At 35.6% G+C, this 21,398-nt stretch overlaps 1 protein-coding gene across 1 annotated transcript; it reads right to left on the bottom strand.

The window, feature by feature from the left end:
• Positions 1 to 565: 565 nt before the first annotated feature.
• On the bottom strand, positions 566 to 21,120 carry LOC137387620 (MKI67 FHA domain-interacting nucleolar phosphoprotein-like). The gene is made up of 8 exons (XM_068074098.1): positions 21,006 to 21,120; positions 15,115 to 15,225; positions 13,527 to 13,635; positions 9,158 to 9,348; positions 8,059 to 8,133; positions 6,178 to 6,284; positions 1,245 to 1,373; positions 566 to 1,085 (listed from the first exon to the last, which is right to left on the bottom strand). The coding sequence occupies exons 1-8, from the start codon at positions 21,060 to 21,062 to the stop codon at positions 866 to 868; spliced, it is 999 nt and encodes a 332-aa protein (XP_067930199.1). The 5' UTR covers positions 21,063 to 21,120; the 3' UTR covers positions 566 to 865.
• Between the last annotated feature and the right edge of the window lie 278 nt (positions 21,121 to 21,398).

The following is a 21,398-nucleotide window of genomic DNA, read 5'->3' as shown; positions in this document are numbered from 1 at the left end:
GTACGATGTCCAAATAGAGATAGAGTAAGCTCACAATGGGTGGCCATGTGGCTAGTATCAATCAGCGTAATTTAACTTAGAAGGGTCATCTAAATATATGTGATACAGCATAGATGTATACTGCATGTCGAGTGTAAATATCAAGTAGTTTTTCACTCATTTTGTCTTTTGTAAAAATCTTCATTTTAGAAATGAGGGTTCACTTACCTCTATACTATAAATATGAATGAGGGCTAAAGATTTTTCATTGCAAGCTTTTCAATCCAGTGATTTTATATCTAGTTAATCCCTCTACCCTCCTGCTTACATCTCTGAATTAACAGGCTTGTGTTTATTAGCTACACTCCTGTATTCCTTGAATGCATAACTTGGTACCTTGCATTCTTAGGGAAATCCAATACAAATTAGTTTTTCTTTCAAAATTGACCTTTTCAATAAATTAGTAATGAAACTAGCTGAGACTCCTCAGCATGCAGGATGGACAAGACAAAATGTAATGGTTGCATTTACGGTATGTGATGTTGATGTCATGCCTATAAGAGGAATATATGACAATACTTCGTAATGACAGTTCATTTAATTCATCTCTATTACTGTATTACGGTTGAGAAAATTGCATCTTATCATCATTTTATCAAGCATCAGGAACCAAATCAAACATGAACATAGCATATCAGAATTCTTAATAAATTTACACCATGCATCTATGCAATACAAGAATATAATATGACAGGCTAATACTCAAGGATACAGGTATTCATTATAAGCACGATCACGGTCATACCATGGACATGATTACATTACATACAACAGCCACCAACTATTTCTCTGCATGTCACAGCTGAAATGGTCACATATAAAAACTTCAAGTGAGAACTTTACGCTTTTTGGCAGCGCTACGCGTAACTCGAGGAGAGAATTTCTTGGAGCTGGTTGGAGGAGTCTTGCATACGGTTTTTGGGCTAACCTCTTTGTTGGCTTCGTGTGTCTGTTTTGATGTTTCAGTTTTTACCCTTGTATGGATAGCAAGTGCTGGTGAGGCATCTGACGATGAAAACTTTTTGGCCCTTGAAGACAACGTTGGGCTACAAGCATACAGGGAGTATCAGTACATACGCTGCTAGCAAGATGGGTATTCTAGACTTCTCAGAGTCAATTCCTAAAGAGTCTAAAACGAATTCTGTAAAAGTCATATAAATCGGAACACATTGAGCTAACTGATCCAGTCAATGCGTGAGATTTACCTGGCAAAGTCAGCATCCAATGGTGACGACACACCAATAACCGATTGTAAGTTCTTCTTAGGAATAGGAGTCCTTGGAAACACCCTTTTATGAGTCGGTTCTTGTTTGCAAATGTCTTCCTCTGTTTTCCTAGCAATAGTAAGTACATCCTAAAAACTAACTACATTTTTCCTTGGTAACATTAAAGCTCTAATAATATCTGCCAACTAAATGTGACCAATGCGGCTCCATCTAAAACACTCGCTAAATTATTGAAAATTATGGCTTTTACTAAAAACCTACCAAAGCCACACCATCCCTTTATAAGCTGTTTCACACAACCAACTCAACAGAACTATTGAAGTATTTGTAAAGGTGAGTTTACACCAATGATTTGTGGGAGTTGCTTCAACTCTGCTCAAGTCAGTTTGGTGTAAAATGCAAATCAGTTGTAAAAGCTGCTTTGTGTCTATCACTGACACAGAGGAGACACAAGTAAATGCTGCATAGTATGCTTGTCCGTTTTTGACAGCCCTCATTGATGGTTTACCACAACAAACTGACCAATCATATCTCGCGCCAGCGCCAAAAATACAAGCAGAGAAATGACGATGTATCCTATTCTCCGTAAGTATCAGTTAAAATGGCATTAAAATTGATTAAGACTGAAGAACTAATTACCGAGTTGCAGCCATAATTTTTTATCTGGAACCACACACTTTCAGATCATTTGTCTGGTTCAATCATAGCAAAAACCGGCTTCGGAGGAACATTATTATTACTAATTACTATAAAAATTAGCACGTATATTATATAGTACAGTAGGAACATAAACTCATCTTTCGGCTTTTTCCTTCAGAGGGTGGGCTAATCAAACAGAGATGTTTCATAGTCAGAAATTTATGCTGAATTCAATTATAATGTTTCTACACTCATGTGTTTCGACATTTTTGGGCTAGAGAGCACTTTCAAAATGGGAGGGCAACTCCAAGTTTGCTTGGAAAACCTTACATATCAGACAAAGAAAACTATTTTATAATCTTGAAAAATAATAAATGCTTCTATTTGAGATTAGGTGAGTCAACTCTCAGCATTTCTTAATCTATGCCAAGGATGCAGCAAGACTGCTTGTTTCACTGTCTTGATCCGTCTGTGAATGAAACCCTAGGCAGAATGACTAAAGTTAAATTTGAGACAGCCAAACAGTATTCAAACAGATGTTTGATCTTGGAAGAAGAGACAATTCAATGTGAAATTGCTCAAAAACTGCTAAGCATTGAGAACTTTGATGAGAGTTCAGACTTATGTCATTATGCCTGTTATAAAGAGTTTTGTTACAAACTCGTTATAGAAAGAGCTGAGAAAAGACATGAGAAGAGACAGAAAGAATGTGATACACCAGAAGAGGCGATACTAGATATTTATTACTTCACAAATTCATGATGATTACTCCATGATGATGGTACTTTATTGGAAGAAAAAGAAAACATTTTCATTTTTGTCTGCACATTTTGTGAACAGCAAAACTAACTCTTTGCAGTTTACATGACGTGTTATAGCCTACAATTTGGACATAAATGTATAGATAAATGACATGTATGATCTGCATAACGCTTAGCAGAGTCGATGCTTGATCTTTTGCTGGACCAATATGTTTCCTTGCTCGACTCTGATAACCAAATTGAGTCACTTAGTCTTGATATCGCAAAAGCTGTGTTTTCAGGGGAATCAGAAATCAGTTCAGCAGCTACTCAAAGACCCACCAGTATCCACCAATCCTTCCAAAACTTTGTCGAGGTTTCTTCTACAAGCAATCCCACCTTCAAATTCTGGTCTGAATATGTTGAGATGGTGACCTGTCTTCTCAGCTTTATTCACGCCACAAGAGAATTCAACTGGATATCACACAACAAATCACTTCGAAAGCTCCTTCCTTGGTTTTTTTTGCATATGACCACACAAACTAGGCTAGATGTGGGACGCTGTACTATGCAGAGATGACTAACTTGAAAGTATTGCATAGCGAGGTGTATGAGGCTCCTATGAAAAAGGGATATTTTATTTATTAATCACGACATCACTGTCCATTAAGCTCTATCGCTTGTGATCAATCTATTGAGCAAACAGTTAACAGAGACTCATAGTCTCATGGTGGAATCATAGGGTTTACCAGGAAGTCAGCGGGTTCTCGATGCTGGACTATCTCACCCGGAACAAACAGCTGTACATACAGACATGAAGAAGATACCAGTGCTTGGTGATTCAGATGCAGCAAGTTATGAGGTAAGTGAAAAGGCATGGAAGGCTGATGAGGAAATGAGGGAAGTCATGAAAGACATCATAACAACAGGAATAAATCCATTTGCGTTTCAAACCAACAAACCAGTACATATTACCAGTGGTGCAGAAGCCTCCATTGAAGTGAAGCAGGGTCTTGAAACGGCAAATGTAATAGGAGAGAAACAGCTTTCAGAATTTGTCCAGAAGAGGTTAAGCACACAAGAGATTGATTTCAATGCATCCATCAAGTCATGCAAGCTCAAAACCTTCACCACATTACCATCAAAAAAAGTCCTCGAGTGTTCGCACAGACTGTTTGACCGTTTAATAGTGATCAGCCAACAGCGTCATTTGGATTTGAGAAAAGTTTAATCATTTTCTCTTGGCAACATCAGCTGGTCCCTGGCTAACTCTGATGGCTCTATATTGAAGATCAGCTGCCAGTTCTTGACGCTGTTGTAATTGATGCTATGGCCGAAATTCAGACCCTGAAAGCTCCTCCAACTTTTGGCATGGTTGCAAGTCAGCTTTTGCAACGGATAGTTAGTATTGTAAGCATGCATCACACATGTCGTGTGAATTTTGTTTGTGACACATACCCTGATATCAGCATTAAAGGAGGTGAGAGAAATCGTAAAGTGTGAAAGGAAGGCAGAAGGTTGCTGTTTGGTCCAAACCAATCAGTGCCAAAATAGTCTGAATTTTTAACAAATGGCTCAAACAAGACTGCCCTAGTGAAATTTTGAAAGATACATGGAGCAAGTCAACAGTGAAGCAGAAACTAGATCTTGTAATAGCTTTCTCTCAAGAATGCCACATGATCAGCTATGACCTTGACAGATCAATCGCTGTAAGCCAAATAAATAGTTTAACATCAGACCACGAGAAGACAGATACACACATGTATTCACATATCACAAAGATAATGGAAGACAAACCCGGCTCAAAAGTTATAAACAAGTGCCAGGACACAAATATTTTCCTAATCTGTCTATCTCTAGTGGATGAGCTGCCATCACTAGAGCTCATTTAATGTTGTGGTAAGAAGGAATGGTTGAGATATGTAAACATAGGCTGTCCGTCTACCGCCCTCACACCCTCACGATGCAAAGCACTGCTTGGACTGCATGCTCTAAGTGGATGCGATTGTGTAAGTTCATACTATTCCAAAGAGAAGAAAACTTTCTTCAAGCTGCTAAGGAACAATCCTAAATTCTGTAACACACTGAAATCATTGGGAACAGATTTTGAAGTTGATGGTGCAATAAGAGAATCTACTGAGACATTTATAGGCAGATTATATGGTGAAGAGACAAATTCCATCAATGAAGCACGGTATAAGATCTTCTGCTCACCGTCTCGCACGTCACAACCAAACCTACCACCCACACTAGATGAGTTAAATCTCCATATATCTAGGGCTGCCTATTAAGGCGCGATATGGAGAAGAGCCAAGCAAACCATGATCAAAGCCCCATCCCTCCAGCAACAGCAACATGGATGGTTTATGAAAGGGGGAGAGCTTAGCGCTAGATAGATGACAACCAGCACCTCCTGAAGTGCTCAGGAACATGGTTTGTCGATGCAAAACTGGGTGCCAGTCTCGTCGCTGTCAGTGCAACAAAGCAGATCTCAAGTGTACGGACATGTGCAGACGCAGCAGCTGTACCAATAAAAATAAAGATGGAGATAAAAGCAGTGATGCAGAAGACTCAGATGACTGAATTAGAAGGTTAGTATTCGAGTGGTATTGTAACCAGAGGCGTGCTTCATGTTTGATTAGAATACATAGACATGTATGCCATATAATATATTATGTCACACAGTTCAACATAATAAGCATTAATGATGAATATATGTATACTAAAATATTATATATACATGGTTTGAGTCTTTAAAAATACTTTTAATTCTGTTTTGCAGACCTGTAATGATATAGGAGTTGCAGAATAACAAGGACAAACTGTAAAGCTGCCACAATATCAACCAAACTGGGAATAAATATTATATAATACAATTATAATTTTATTCTAATATTTGAATAATAAATATTTTAGTGTTATCAGAATTGATTCCAACCTGGGTTATTGCTAATTATTTAGTATTTAAATGCCAGTTTCATTATCATATTGCTGATAGAAGTACATAAAACATTACAGACATTTATTTAATTAAAATAATATACTAACTATACTGCTAAAAAATCTGAGAGATGTAGAAACCAGATATTTGAAATTAGCTCGAAATTCTGATCCAGATGCCACTCTTATTACATAGCTCACCTTCAAAAGGAATAAATCACTTTTTTGACAACTTTTTGATGACCTCCTAGTGTACTAATATGTAGCAATGGTGTGACTTCCTTTGGCGTTTATGGTGACAAGCGGTCAAAATGGAATGGATGTCAATGTTGTATCTCATTGGCTGAAAAGTGTGACTCGTTTTGTATAGTAGGAGTTTCAGTTGGTTTATGCAGTCTTTGTAAACTCAATTTAAATCATAGACTAGAAACCTTTCCAACTCCAACTCTCTCAGATTTGAAACAACTCAGGACAAATGGTCCTAGTGTGAACACACCCTTAGTCATCACTGTGCTATGCTACTATTATAATATTATAATAATTATAATAATATAGGCCTACACAGCATTTCGCAAAGTTGAATAAAAACCTACTCCAATAAATCGGCTGGTACAGGCTTGAATGAGATCTCATCGTCGCTATCAGAGTCGTGTGCATCTCGTATGATCACAGGAGTCTCAGCCATATGCACACTCTTCTTCTTCACATGCACAAACAAAACAATGCAAACATAATAAATTACTAGCTAAATCTCTCACGAACATAAAAAATATCTTTCATCTCCTATAAAGAATAGCAATTGTCACCTTGGAGACAGCTAATCCAAACTGCTTTAACGCAGTGAAACCCCCAGATACAAAGTTGATCTATCCTATGATCTCTATGTATTACAAAACCGCTATTTTTTGAAGCGAACATTCTTCTATTATACATTGTATTTCATGCAGCTACCGTAAAACCTCAAATTTAATGCCATGGCACAGTATCTTTCAACCCTTCCCTATAGTGGCGCTTTATTAGAGGTGATGTTCAAATAGAGGGTGGCAGTGCATTTTTCGACTAGCTTGTCAGTATTTTGGGAAAATAAGTTTAGCCCTTTCAAGGGCGAAGCAATGCTAATTTTGCCTATATTTTACACTCTCCTTCGGGAGGAGACAATAATGCCGTCAGCATTTTGCTAAACCATTTTCTATGTACATTGAAGTATTCAGAAGTATAAAGTATCTTCTTTGTAAAAAAGGGAACAACTTTCAGTAAAAATATTAGCTGCTATTAATTACTTAACAATTAATATTAGCAGTTATTAATTACTTTTATGGCATCGCTTCGAAGTTTTGAAGAAAAAACTGTAAAAGATTTAGAGTTGGAATACGAATTTCAGTACACTATAACAATGACTACTATTATGTTGTATGGTGTTCCAGAAGAGTATTCTTATCGTTCATCAAAACGCTTTAAAGTCTTCAAGTGAGATTGTAAACCACATTATAGATGAAATTGAAAACAATGGATTGGACTTAGACATCATTGACTTCAAATCAGAGTGTAGATCTGATGATGGCGAGGATCCATCTTCTCAGGTACACATCGCTAAATTAAAATCATGGCAACCACTTCAGCAACAAAGAAAGAATCATTTGTTATTGATGTAACTGAGTCATCGTTAGCACCGTGTTTTGGACACTTTCCTACTGATCACATTCTATAATGGTTTGCAAAAATCATATAATGTCGAGATGGCAGTCAAATAGAGGTGGCGTTCAATTAAAAGGTGGTGCTGCATTTTTCAAACTTTCCCGTACAGTGGCATTCCATAAGACGCGGCGTTCAAATAAAGGTGGCTTCCAAATAGAGGTTTTATGGTAGTTTAAAAGTTCGATAACTTCATGTTAAATATTTCAGGTAATATGTAATCCGCAGCAATATACTAAGTAGCATAATTGCACCCAATTTACATAATAATAAATGTACATAATTGCATGTAAAAACAATAAATTATATATTTATATATACTATACATAATAAACAATATAGATGAAGTAATAATAAAATAAAAAGAGGTTTTCATTGTCACATGCCTTTTATGTTATAGACAGTTCACTTGTACAATATGACTTGGACCAGCTCACTTGTACAATGTGACTTGGACCAGCTCACTTGTACAATGTGACTTGGACCAGCTCACGTGTACAATATGACTTGGACCAGCTCACTTGTACAATGTCACTTGGACCAGCTCACGTGTACAATGTCACTTGGACAATGTGATAAGAGAAGTACACATTATGACTTCATCAATAAATTTGTAGATAAATGACTCAATAAATATACATTACAACGAAACTTGGCTGGTAGGAATGTAAGCTTTCTGAACAGAATAAGAGGGGCCTATTTGAAGGGGACTATTTGAAGGGGCCTATTTGAAGGAGCAAGTGCTCTCCAGTCAAGCCTTTTATCTTCATGTCTAACCTTACCGGTAGGAGTTTTTTGTAGCCTCTACCAATCATTCCTGATTTCTCATCAACTGGTTTGGTATCCGCCACTTTAATCTAAAAACATACTACAATACGTATATTCTGACAATATAATTGCAGGGTATGTTAGTGTTAAACATAAGGGAGGGTGGGTACTACAAGATGATAATATAAGGGAAGGTGGGTACTACAAGATGATAATATAAGGGAAGGTGGGTACTACAAGATGATAATATAAGGGAAGGTGGGTACTACAAGATGATAATAAAAGGGAGGGTGGGGTACTACATGATAATACGAGGGAAGGTGGGTACTACAAGATAATATGAGGGAAGGTGGGTACTACAAGATAATATGAGGGAAGGTGGGTACTACAAGATAATATGAGGGAAGGTGGGTATTACAAGATGATAATATAAGGGAAGGTGGGTACTACAAGATGATAATATAAGGGAAGGTGGGTACTACAACATGATAATAAAAGGGAGGGTGGGGTACTACATGATAATACGAGGGAAGGTGGGTACTACAAGATAATATGAGGGAAGGTGGGTACTACAAGATAATATGAGGGAAGGTGGGTATTACAAGATGATAATATAAGGGAGGGTGGGTACTACAAGATGATAATATAAGGGAAGGTGGGTACTACAAGATGATAATATAAGGGAAGGTGGGTACTACAAGATGATAATATAAGGGAAGGTGGGTACTACAAGATGATAATAAAATGGAGGGTGGGGTACTACATGATAATACGAGGGAAGGTGGGTACTACAAGATAATATGAGGGAAGGTGGGTACTACAAGATAATGAGGGAAGGTGGGTACTAGAAGATGATAATTCAAAGAAGGTGGGTACTACAAGACAATATAGAAAACGCCTCGTAAAGGATTTTGAAAACATGAAGTCGGTATAAAACATGTTCTTCAACCTCTGACATCACTGACACCGTTGTCAGGACTGATTATTTTGGGGGTTTCATATGCAGCTGGTTCAAGCAGCGCTTACAATTTTTTTTTCTCTTAGCGAATACAGCATGAAGTTGCCATTTTTCTTTTATACATGATCAAATTACTTGTCAAACAAGATATGTACCTCGTAGCCACGATCCCGTAACTTTTTCAAGGCCATCTCTCGACGATGTTGTCTTTTCTTGAAGTGCTCGGGTTTCTTTGCGGTCCTGTTGAATCTAGCGATGGCCCTTTGACGACCTTTGCTTGGTGCAAAGAGCTTATCGCAGTTATTGAAAAGGTCCTTATGAATTTTTTCAGGCTCCACAACATGAGCTATAAACACACGATGATAAAAGGAATAACAAAAAGCAAAGAGAATCACTGTTCAATCTCTGCCTGATGATTATTAGATCTAATTATTGATACCATTATAGCTACTAGAAATTCCACTGTCATACAGCCCACGACCAAAGAGATATTGGAAAAAAAGAAAGGGTACTGATGGTTGAGAAATGCAATATTAGCAGTCAAATGGCACTGCAGTGCAATAGGACAACTGCAATGGTAGCTGTAATGTACTGGGTGTTATTATATACAACAAATAGCAATGATGAAAGGAAAAGATTATATGTTTATATATCTCCCCCTGCAATAGGAGAAATGCAATATTGGCCAATATTAGAAGTAAAATGCACTGATATTATTAGAATAACCAATATTATTAATATAGTAATAATATAAAACCAATGCACAATTTTGTTTACATTTCAAAACGTCATAGCTAGCAATATCAAGAAGTTGTGATATTTATATAGATTTTTAGAAAATCTGTACTACGTAGTCATTGTTCTGTAGTTATCCAAACTTATAATTAAATATCGTAATAACCTCATAAGGATCGTTAGAAAAAAAATCATCGTCATTTCCTTTACTTACACTGCGTTGGGCATCAGTTAGAATACCAAAGCACTCAAGAGTGTCTAAAATGTCAGTTACTTTGAAATCGGCAAAAATGAAACTTTCATGAAATGATTTCAGTACTCCTACGTTAATTACAGAAACCTTCGGCAATTCGACAATACTATAGACTGGTGAAATGTGCACGTTATTTTTCTGTGAAATGCGCACGACTTAATCGTTCTATTCTCTGTCGCTCGGCGTTTCAATTTCCGGTCTTAACTTTTATTAAACCAAGCTTGTCAAGCGTTTTGTGAAGAATTTCAGCCAAACTAATTTGTCTGTTTGTGTATAATCCGTTCAGATGGGTAAATTTGAAGATAATTTCGACAATTTACAAAGACTTGGTAATATATTTGAATAGGTTTATATGTGTTTTGTATCGTTATTATACTTTAACGACTCTACAAAACGATGGTTAAACTTGTTGATGAGATTTTGAAACAAGGGTTGCGACGTTGTTAATGAATAATTTTCGTAAGTTGTGTGCACATGCATTTATCATAAAACTCTCAAACTTCGCATCCGCTCGTTTGGTCGCGGGATTATTTTACTATAACTAAAATAAAATCAATATAATTCAATTATTAATGAAAATATATTAATACACTAACAGTTATACATGACAGTTGCATCTAGAAGCCCTAATTTATATAAGCTCATACTACCCAAAACTATGACACTTCTGACTACACCAGATAGATTTTCGATAAAGTGATTTATTTATAGCCAGTTAAGGTCAAATTAAGGCATAGGGCGTGTACCTCGGAACACGCCCTTACGCCAATTATATTTGGCGATATATATGGCCAAGTAAATATAACTATCAAGTCATATGGCCATTACTAGATGTCCAGTTGTATCTATATACGTGAATCTCAAAATTTGTGTGTATGTGTGTGTTTCTGTCTGTCCAGCTATAGCTATTAAAATTTAGGAATAAAATATCTATTTTATGCTGAATTGGATCCCAGAACGTCCTGTTCGCCATGCAGATATCTCACCAATTAAAGATGTGGTTGCGTCAAAAAGGTCGATTTAATGAAATTAAGACCCATAAAAGGCTAAAACATCAACTACAATTTGATGCCATTTTTGTCTTTGTAGACCAACCCTGTCCAGAGATATATGCATTTGAATGAGGCCCTCTGTTAAAAAGCTCACATTCCGGCGGGTGCTTCTTTCGTGAAATGACTAGTGATACATCTGAAAAGAAACCACGATCGATAAATATAAGGTCGCTTCATTAGCCAATAATCAGCGCGAAATTTCTATATAGGTCGTAATAAATGTTATCACTCGTAAAACGCGTTATCTATGATATCAAATTTAGGGATTTTACTCTATTATTAAATCGCATGGACATCGATATTTACTAAATTAATTAACATCGTTACTTTAATGAATTAGTCGATCGACACGTTTTATTGGCGAACAACATAATTGTAAAAATTGCTGTGAAGTTACTGCCAAGGTGATGAGTTTTCTGGGCATCAGGTGGTTAAGTGCTATGGAGGAAGATCGAAGAATGGAGGTAAATTTATCTTTTACTTTGAGTCTCCTATAGATATACTGTTGAGTTTACATTCAGATTATATTTCCTTGTTTGAGGCTAAAATGTAATTTCCTGCGCGTGCGAGATACGTATGTACAGTGAGTTCTTGACGGCTTCTTTTTAATCCATAACATCTAGCAATACAATGGCTTAGATTGATGAATATACTAAAGGTAATATTTTTAGTACTCATTAATACATGTACTAATTAATAAAATTAGAATTTTTTGCTATCACTAATCATAGTTTTATAATTTTTTATCGGTTCACCTAGCTACATTTGTTTCAAATTTTCTGTGGCAGTTTTATCTATAAAATTAGATTTATGATTTGACTTTAGATGTTCACTTCTCACTTGTAGAAAGTGAAGAAAATCGATTGATCAATGCAAATCTTTAACTTCCAGAACCAATGCTTCGAATCGTTGGCTTGGCGTACTTATGCCTTTGTTAAACATTTATTCATTTTTAAAATTACACTCGCAATCTATCTAACTCCCAATTTGAAAGCTTTCAGTAGATATGGGTTAGAATGACATATCTATCAATGACATATTTATTGCATTTGTTTTACTGATTACAGAATGTTTATGTCGTCCCACCAGCCGAAGCAGCTTTGTCAGTGTGGAAACTGCCATAAATGGGAAAGAGAGACTTGAATAGGTGCTGCATAAACTAGGATGTTTTGTTTGAGTTTGCTGCAGTAGATGAATTTGTCTTATTGTATCAGCTAAAACTATGTGAGTGGCCACGGCTTGATGAATATTGTTAATAAAAGCTTAATGCCGAGATGAAAATTCTTTTGCTTGTAAAAAGTATATAATAAAATAATATTGTTGAAGATAATGCAAAACATGATTTGCAGAATATTGTAGTGAATTGGATACGGAATATGGATGTCCGCAGAACTGGAGAATGGGCGTTCAAATCCAGTTTGCAGCAGATTTCTCATCCTTAAAACTCTATCCCTATGTATATTCTTTTCAAAGACGCAGCTTGCTTATTTTACTTACGGTAGTAAGAAACTAGTTTTCGGTGAGGGCAATGATATACAGCCCCAGGATAGGCGATGGGCATAATGTGGGCGGGGCTTTAGGAGGCTATATATCGTTAGTGTGGGTAGCAACGAAACTGTGCCGATACGAAGACCTTATTCTACATAGTTTGCTTGACAGAATTACCGTAGACTGGTAGAATTGGTAGTCGGTACTCAAATGTTTACACAGCATTTGGAGAAAGTGAGTAAGACAAATTTTCAATTTTCGTTATTTGAGGCCTTTAAAACATTCATAATAATGTATCTGTTGCTAGATTGAAAATTTTATTCTAGCCAACATGAGCAAATACAAAATAAAATATATGCCAATAGAGCCGCGTAGGACTAGACTTTTATCGCAAATAGCCGATGTGAATACAAGATATATTGGCAGATATATCACACGTGACATCACTTTGGGCAAGTCTGGGCATGTTTTTTTTGGCCTGAGCGTTTTTACCGCAATCAGATTTTTGCGATTTTAATCTTCAAATATCTTGGCAATGAGATCGCCTAACACAACAAACAACATATCAACTGATAGAGAAATAATGCTTTCTTTTAAGATCAGCTCAAATTTGGCGAAACCACATCTTTAAGCTACATGAAATGCATTAAATTCTGAGGCGATATGAGCCGTTATGTCGGTTAAAATAGGCATAGCATTTTGCATCACGCAACATTACTAAAGCTTACTCTCTTGGCTCATATTGATAAGTTTAGCAATAAGGATAGTAGCGTACTCAAATTAGTCTTTGGTAATGTGCCAGACTAATGGCAAGTGGCAGGCAACTACACTACCTGCAACTGTTTATAAGCTGGTTTTTAATACCCTGCCAAGGTCAGGCATTCGGCTAGGGCTATGATAAGACTCAAAAACTAAAGCCGCTACAAACAAGTATTGAGCTGATCCTGATATACTAGAACTATATCAATTTTAATATGGATATCCATATGGTGACACCTTTTAGACTTTTCCGGAACATTATGTAGTTGTTCATTGTGTCCGCCACTATATTGGCCACTTCTTCATCCTTGAACTGCACATAGCCATAGCCTTTCGATTGACCAGTCTGAAATAGTAATCAATAAATGTAAGGCAGAGTAAGACTATGAAATGGAAACATCTTAGCTAGAAGCTAAACAGGAGGAATGAATCACAAATCCTACTAGTTACAGTCGAATTGAATTGTCCTTGAACTCGCAGTTCAAGGACAATTGTAGAATATTGTAATCCCTTGTAATCTAGAGCTATTGTAATCCCTACTCAATACTTTGAAATACAATAATCCCACAAAAAGAACACATAAAACTATAAACTAAAGTGATAATGCACTCAGGTAGTAAAATCAGAATAATGGAGCTTAAGTTGTATTCTTGTAAAGGTTAACTGACAGCATTTTAAAATTATATATACATGTATTTATAAAAATATAACCACGATAAAAAAATTGCATTTTTTGAGCAGTAAGTTTTTATGTTTGAAGAACAAAAATCCAGTTTTAAAAACAAAAACCCTCGCAATGCAAGCAAAAGTAATTCATTCCAGAAGCCTTTTCGTAAGTAGAAAACGATTTTGCAATATAAATGTCGTAATCCATTCCAAGCCCTCAAAACTCGAATGTAACATTTGTATAAATTATACATACATGCACAGGTTAAAATCTGTAACAAATAAATGTTAGAACTATATTACTACATCATAAATAGAAAACATGCATAATGACAAATAAAAAAAGAGAAATGAGAGCAATGTTTGGTTTTTACGTTTGACATTGGCCGTTTAAATGAGGTTAAAAAAAGCCACAGGAGTCGCTATATGGTGGCCAGAAGAGGTGGCTGTTGGATTGTTGGCTTGGTTTTGCTCAGAATAAACTTTTAATAAAAGGAAATAAAAAGATTTATTCACATCGGTATGAACTGAAAACTGTCATTATACTGGAAACCGAACTTGAATAGCTAGAAACGAAAGCTGTTCTACTCCGTATGCGATGTATGACAACTCCAAATTATACAATGAACAAAAACAAAACACTCTTTCTTTACTGACATTCACTAGCAAAAGAAACTGAATGAGTTCTAAGTCATCCCGATGGGATGAAAAAACTGACGATGAACGAAACTAGCAGACGGTATCTGATGTATCTTTTGTATGTCGGAGCAAAATTCCTACTAGAATTCGTTCCGTAACTTGAAAATTTCCTATGTAGAACCTTTCATAAATAGAGGTTCCATCGTACTCAATTTTGAAAGTCCAATCACAACCCAGTCTGTATTAATCCGAACAAATGAGGGCTGTTTGTACATATATATGTAGTTTGCTGAACGTGATATTTAAATTTCGATATAGCATTTCATGACATCACAGGATCACGAATATCTCACTCATCTTTCCAACGGACATTAAAAACACAGATGATAATTTCATCAGAAAATAATAACTGAAAATTACAACCTAGTGAAAGGATATCATGAGAGATATCTCATACTTTTTAAAATACAAAATGTTTGACAGCTGACTGTAAAGATGGTAGTAATCTAAGCCTTCTTACCTTCTTCGATCTGGACACTCTGACCCGGTTCACCTCACCAAACTGTTTGAAATAGCCGACAAGTTCATGTTCTTCGAAACCTTTTGGCAAGTGTCCAATGTACACGACACCCTTAAAAATAGAGCATTATTTGCTAAGGAAGGAGTCTTTGGGTGAAGATTAGTAAATAGAATTGTTATTTTATTGCAGTTTATCAATTTTAAATAAGAGACTTTCAGACTTATAGCATTTGTTTACATCACCCAGCCTCATATGTACAATGCCCTAGTGTCTACACAACTCTCAATTTCTCCATTGCACCCGCAATTAACTTATGAACAAAATGCACCGAGTAAACCATCGAGAGCTCTCATGAGCCTCTGCAGAATGTTATGTTACTGCTGCAATGCACCAACTATTAGTATGTCAAAACAAAATACAACTAATAACAATGCATAAGTTATTATGAATAAATCGTTGAGCATTCAAAGGAGCCAAATATAGCATAAACTAAAAATCTTTTACCAAAGTGTTCAAACGAAGATAGGAGTCAGAAAGAAAACATATACACATGATATAGTCTTGATCACAAGTATGGATGGATTCACAGCCAATCAACTCATTTGTTCCTACTATGGTAACTTTTATTTTGCCAATAGTTATGGTGTTACGAGTCAATCGAATAATAATTTTCGTTTTTTAGAGGAAATGCTCGAGAGAAATCTACTTCAGTTCTGGTTAAGTTAAGAAAGTTCAGGTGAAATATTGAGTTTTGCGGTTTAATAAATCCAGTAAAAACTGAACAAAACAACTGAAGCGATTTGAAACAATCGGTCAATAAGGATTATTAAATTAGAGCCATAATTACAAGCCTCTGTGAGCAATCCCTCCAAGCAGAGGCTATGTAAGTGTTTTTTAAGATTATGGTTACACAAACAATGGCTCTATGATCTAGGCTGGACATGTCTGAGTCCAGTTGCAAGAGGACCTCAACAACTGAAAACATGCCTAGTTGCAGAGAGCAATTTGTGGTTAAATATCATTCCTGTCACCACCAGTAGCCTTTTTGGGATTGAAACCCAACCTGTTGTTTACAGCTCAGGCGTTCTAAACGACTAGGCCTACTTTCCATAAAATTAAAAATCTAAGCTAGCAAAGAATTTGAAGAATATCTAAAATGGCAATGAAAAAAGAGCAGAAGAAAAATAATTCAGTTTGCAAATAGACCCAGTTTACAGCACCAACATATGCTAAAGGTTAAGATTGGCATTAACATTACCCTTTTGCATTCAGTATTTAACGTTTAGGAGCGTGAACTTTCACCGGACTCTTTAAATCAACAAACACCAACAGCAACTTGCATAATATGAAGAAATTTCAATCTAAAAGTCTTTTATAACTAAGCGTTGAACAAATGCGTTAAAACGTATCCCAACAAAGTATCTGTAAAAAATTGTAGTGTAAGCTGCAGTTTGCTTTGAGACCAAAGGAGCAGAATGTGGTCAGTCATAGGTGAGTTGATTGCAGTCACATGCCAATACAGCCTTCTTAAAAGTTATGACTAGGACTAGGATTAACTACGACTAGGACTAACTACGACTAGGATTAACTACGACTAGGACTAACTACAACTAGGACTAACTACGACTAGGATTAACTACGACTAGGACTAACTACGACTAACTACGACTAGGACTAACTACGACTAGGACTAACTACGACTAGGATTAACTACGACTAGGACTAACTACGACTAGGATTAACTACGACTAGGACTAACTAGAACTAGGATTAACTACGACTAGGACTAACTACGACTAGGACTAACTACGACTAGGACTAACTACGACTAGGATTAACTACGACTAGGACTAACTACGACTAGGACTAACTACGACTAGGACTAACTACGACTAGGATTAACTACGACTAGGATGTTGAATAGACAATTTTATGACAATCTAGTTCAAAAAACACCCAATATTATTATGACTACATGTATATAGCATTGCAGGTGTTTCTGGTTGATATTTTGCAGAGATTGTGAATCATTCTCTTGATTTATTTTCTGATCATAAAAATCAAGGGAATGATTCACAATCTCTGCAAAATATCAACCAGAAACACCTGCAATGCTATATACATGTAGTCATAATAATATTGGGTGTTTTTTGAACTAGATTGTCTTAAAATTGTCTATTCAACATCCTTATTCATATAAGAATAAACAGAGCGTGTGTTATGGGTTGTAAACAGATGACATGCAAGAATGGCTGATTTTTACAAACAATTTCTTTTAAACTTTTATTAGTGTAAGAAAAGAGTTTCTTGCTAGTAAATTGCACACGATGTAGGGACAAGCCAATTGGTGTAATTCTATAACCACTGCTCGGAAGTTAATGCAGGATGTATAAAGGCAGTGTAGACTTGCCCTGTATTTGTAGAATCAGCTTCGACCTTGCATTGTAATTATCTGCCATGTAGGTGAATCAAAACATATAATTTAGCGACTAGATGGGAAAAATATATTAGAACGGTGGCCAACAGAAGTGCTTTTGTCTCACATAAACGCATTGGCTAATCATTGGCATTGAAATCATATAGAATGCATCGGTTTGCCAAAAAATGACTGCCTCATGTCACAGCTTAGAACTTTCTTCATGAATGTTCGTCTCCAAAAACTGGGTTTGGTTTTCTAGCACCTAAGTCATTGCTGAAAAATGAAATACTATGTTTACATATAAATGGTATACATAGGAGTAATTTTAAAAATATAAATAAAAAAATATATATAAAAATATATTTGTTAATCTTCAATATTTTTGCTAAATATTATGGAGGCATATCATTACACTGTTATGAAATACATTGTTTTGTCTGTAAGCCCACCTCTTAAGTAATTTCACCAAATACAATTGAAGCAAATATAACTACTACACTGTTAAACATAATACTAGCACGCTGGCAGTTTCATGCGCCGAAAGAGATCATCATGTGTAATAAATATTCTGTTACGCTGCGAAATGGTCGAGTGGTACAGTTGTTTAGCATGCCTGGCTTATAAGCTGAATATCCATTTTCGATTTCCTCGAGGTGTGATTAGAGTGGCTTCGGATAGACGGATACAGTTCTTATTACAGTAAAGATCGCCATATCTGTAAGATCTAAGCCCTAGTCTTTGGGAATTTCACTAGTAATACTGAAGCGATGGCATTATAGTAACCATTGTACATAACATTGTTATACATGTAAGCCCTTGTGTTTAACACTTGAAAACAGCATTTTCATTTCCGTCATGAAATTTTTGTGTGTTTTCTCAACTCATAAAATGACTCATGAAGATGAAAACTTGTTTTGCCAAACAAAATTCTGATTTTAGTGATGCAATGAGCAAAACTCAGTTACATTCAGCTATTCTTATTCTTTAAAGATCTGGATGAAGCATGAGTAATTCTTTGCTCATGCATCATCCAGATCTACGCTACCTTGCCGTTGATTTTTAATGGCAAATCAGCAACACATTGCCTAATTTCAGATAACCTAAGAAGTTCATCAACAACACATCTAGCTTAGCTTGGGAGTCTGACTTTGTGTCATAGACTTATTAGAAACCAATACGATTGAGTAACATTTCACGAACGCTCCAATCAGTTTATTTTCTGCACAAGCAGCGAATCTTACATATGTCCGTAACCATATTTTCACAACATTTCAACCTATCATTTAGCTTTCTTATTGTATGAATGAAGAATATACAAAAATCAATACTAAAGATTCAAATTAAAAATCTCAACATAACTATCTAAGACAGTAGCTATATCAGATTAAAAACCAAATCTTCTAGTCATTTCATGCAATAAAATTGCTATTATAGTATATATTAGTTGTTCGATATACAATTAATACTAGTAAATAGCATACTATTTACTCGATTATGCCACAATACTAGTAGAAGCTTGTTATTTTTGTAACTTTCACTACTTCATAGAGCTTCATATCCTGGGTATGTCGTTAGTTAACTTTTAATCAAAAGCACATTCTAATAATTGAGTAAAATTTGGAAGTAAAACAATTTCTGAGAGTTCTTTAAACTTTCGGCAATTTAGTAAAATGATGAGATATCTTACGCTTCTTAGTTTAAAGAAAGTATAGCAGAGCTATAAATATATGCATTTTAGAAAATTGCTCAGAAAGGACAACTTCTCTTCTTCTTTCGGACACACTAGAGCAGGAACAAGTGATGCGCCTCATAAATTAAAGTCATTAGCCAGCATTTATCAGTAGTGTCTTACTATGTTACGACTATATGTTATAGCAGCATATTAGAAGCATCGGTATGTTACGAGAGCAGTTAGCAAGCAATCTTCAATTTATGTTCTCTGACAGTTCGTGGTAAGAAGCTGTTATGGTACACTGTTTTATTGGCGAATATTAAACTTATTCTTATCCCGAGCTGGGATTGGGGTTGGCTCAGTTTAAACCAATGGTTTAAAGCAATGGTTTAAAGCAAGTGGTTTAAACCAGCCGAAAAAAACGGTTTTTATGGTTTTTTCGGTTTTTATTTATTTTTTGTGAAAAAAATAATATTTTAAGCTCCTAGTGGTTCATGTAATGCAATTATATGTAATTATCAGCTGTGGATGTTTATTTAGGACACAGTAGAAAATTGATGGCAGAGCTCAAGTTGAAACTACATGAAATCCTAGAACAACAATGAATTAGTGAATTTCATTTTCAATTGGTTTATCAAGTGAAATACCAAGTGAATCCACAATACCACAAAAACCATGTGAAATATACTAATCCAATCATCGTCTCTAATAATGAACGAATACTTTTTCAAGTCTGGCCAGTGAAAAAGGATTAGGCCTACTTATAAATAGAAATTAACACAATAAAATCCTTTTGGGCAGAAGCTCTAAGTTTGCAAACTAATATTTCATTTATTGGGCACAAACCAAAGTAGTTGGATTGTTAAAATTCAGTTTACTAAGTTTTTTGTGTTTTGAAAAGTTATGACTCAAATTTTCAACATGCCTCGCAAACAGGATCCCGTTTGGCAGTTTTTCACTTGAACTGCAAAAGGCAAAGGTTTTAAGGCAAAATGTAACAGGTGTGCTGTCGTAACGCGAGATCACGCATATAGTCTTGAAGCTCAAGTAGCAAAATGTTATGCTGACAAAACCAATTTAGCCGGTGATGCTAGTATTTAGATGATAGAAGTGGAGTCATCTGCCACTGCTCCAAACACTAACAATGCATCTACATTATGCTTTGCTCTACACTATCGCCCAACCCAATCACTTGGATTAAAATTCCTACTTATACATAGAGCTGTATGTAAAATATTCACTACATGTGACAAGACTTCTGCTCTGTATTTCATCAATCATGTTTGATTAAAGACTCATCCCGAAATTTTCACATGTTTTCTCTCTTTTGTCCCTTAACAACTCCCACCGTACCATCTTTAACAAATGATTACACATATGTATGTTCAATACTCAATCATGCAGCTATAGTAAGTGATGTTAATTAGACTTGAAATAGCAAAAAAACTGGTGAAATTATAAAAACCGGTTTAAACCATAAAAACCGGTTTAAACCAAAAAACCTGGTCTTTTCCAACTCTGATCCCGAGTCACTTTTTTGAGAAAACAGTTTTAACCATTTGCGAACATTCGTGAAGATATTAGAAAGATAAACAAATATTACAACACCGTGAAAAAACATTAACGATAATAAAAACCATGAAACGTCACACAAAAATTATAGGCCTAAATCATAAAAGGAGAAATAATTTAATGTACAAAAATCAACGTGAAAGATAAAGCAGGAAAAATGATGATCAGGTTCTAAATAAACAAACACTTCCAACTTGTATTATCAATACAAGTAGTATAAGTAAGTACTTTTGTATCTGCAGTGTTGAGTTGTCCCTTTCTTTTGATCTCGGGTGCCTTCTTCATAGTTGTAAGCAGATTAAATATTTATCAAAAATTATACACGTGCGAACAGATCGCTGTGAATAATATAGCTCGTATTTTTCAATTTGAGCTTCACTTACAGCGTTGTCCAAATTCCCCGTGTTTGCGTTAGGAAAGATGGTTTTTATGTGAAATCGCGACATCATCAACGTACATGTATGCGCGTGTATTTTAATCGACATCGGTAGCATTACTTGTTCAAATGTATGGCACTGAACGGTTTCTATGATTGAAGTCATTGTCTGTTGCACTGTACAAGTACGCTGATTGGCTCGTTTTCATCTCGTTCTCCAATACCATGACATTATAAAAATTATT

This window comes from Watersipora subatra, chromosome 2 (genome assembly GCF_963576615.1).
Source record: "Watersipora subatra chromosome 2, tzWatSuba1.1, whole genome shotgun sequence".
NCBI classification, from domain to species: domain Eukaryota; kingdom Metazoa; phylum Bryozoa; class Gymnolaemata; order Cheilostomatida; family Watersiporidae; genus Watersipora; species Watersipora subatra.
This window is presented reverse-complemented; position numbering and strand designations above follow the sequence as displayed.

Excerpts from the sequence above, each read along its gene's own strand:
- LOC137387620 (XM_068074098.1), bottom strand. The coding sequence starts at position 21,062 with ATGAAGAAGGCACCCGAGATCAAAAGAAAGGGACAACTCAACACTGCA. Across the intron at positions 1,374-6,177 it reads GTACCAGCCGATTTATTGGA|GAAAACAGAGGAAGACATTT; the intron begins GTAGGTTTTTAT and ends TACTATTGCTAG. Across the intron at positions 1,086-1,244 it reads TTGGATGCTGACTTTGCCAG|CCCAACGTTGTCTTCAAGGG; the intron begins GTAAATCTCACG and ends GTATGCTTGTAG.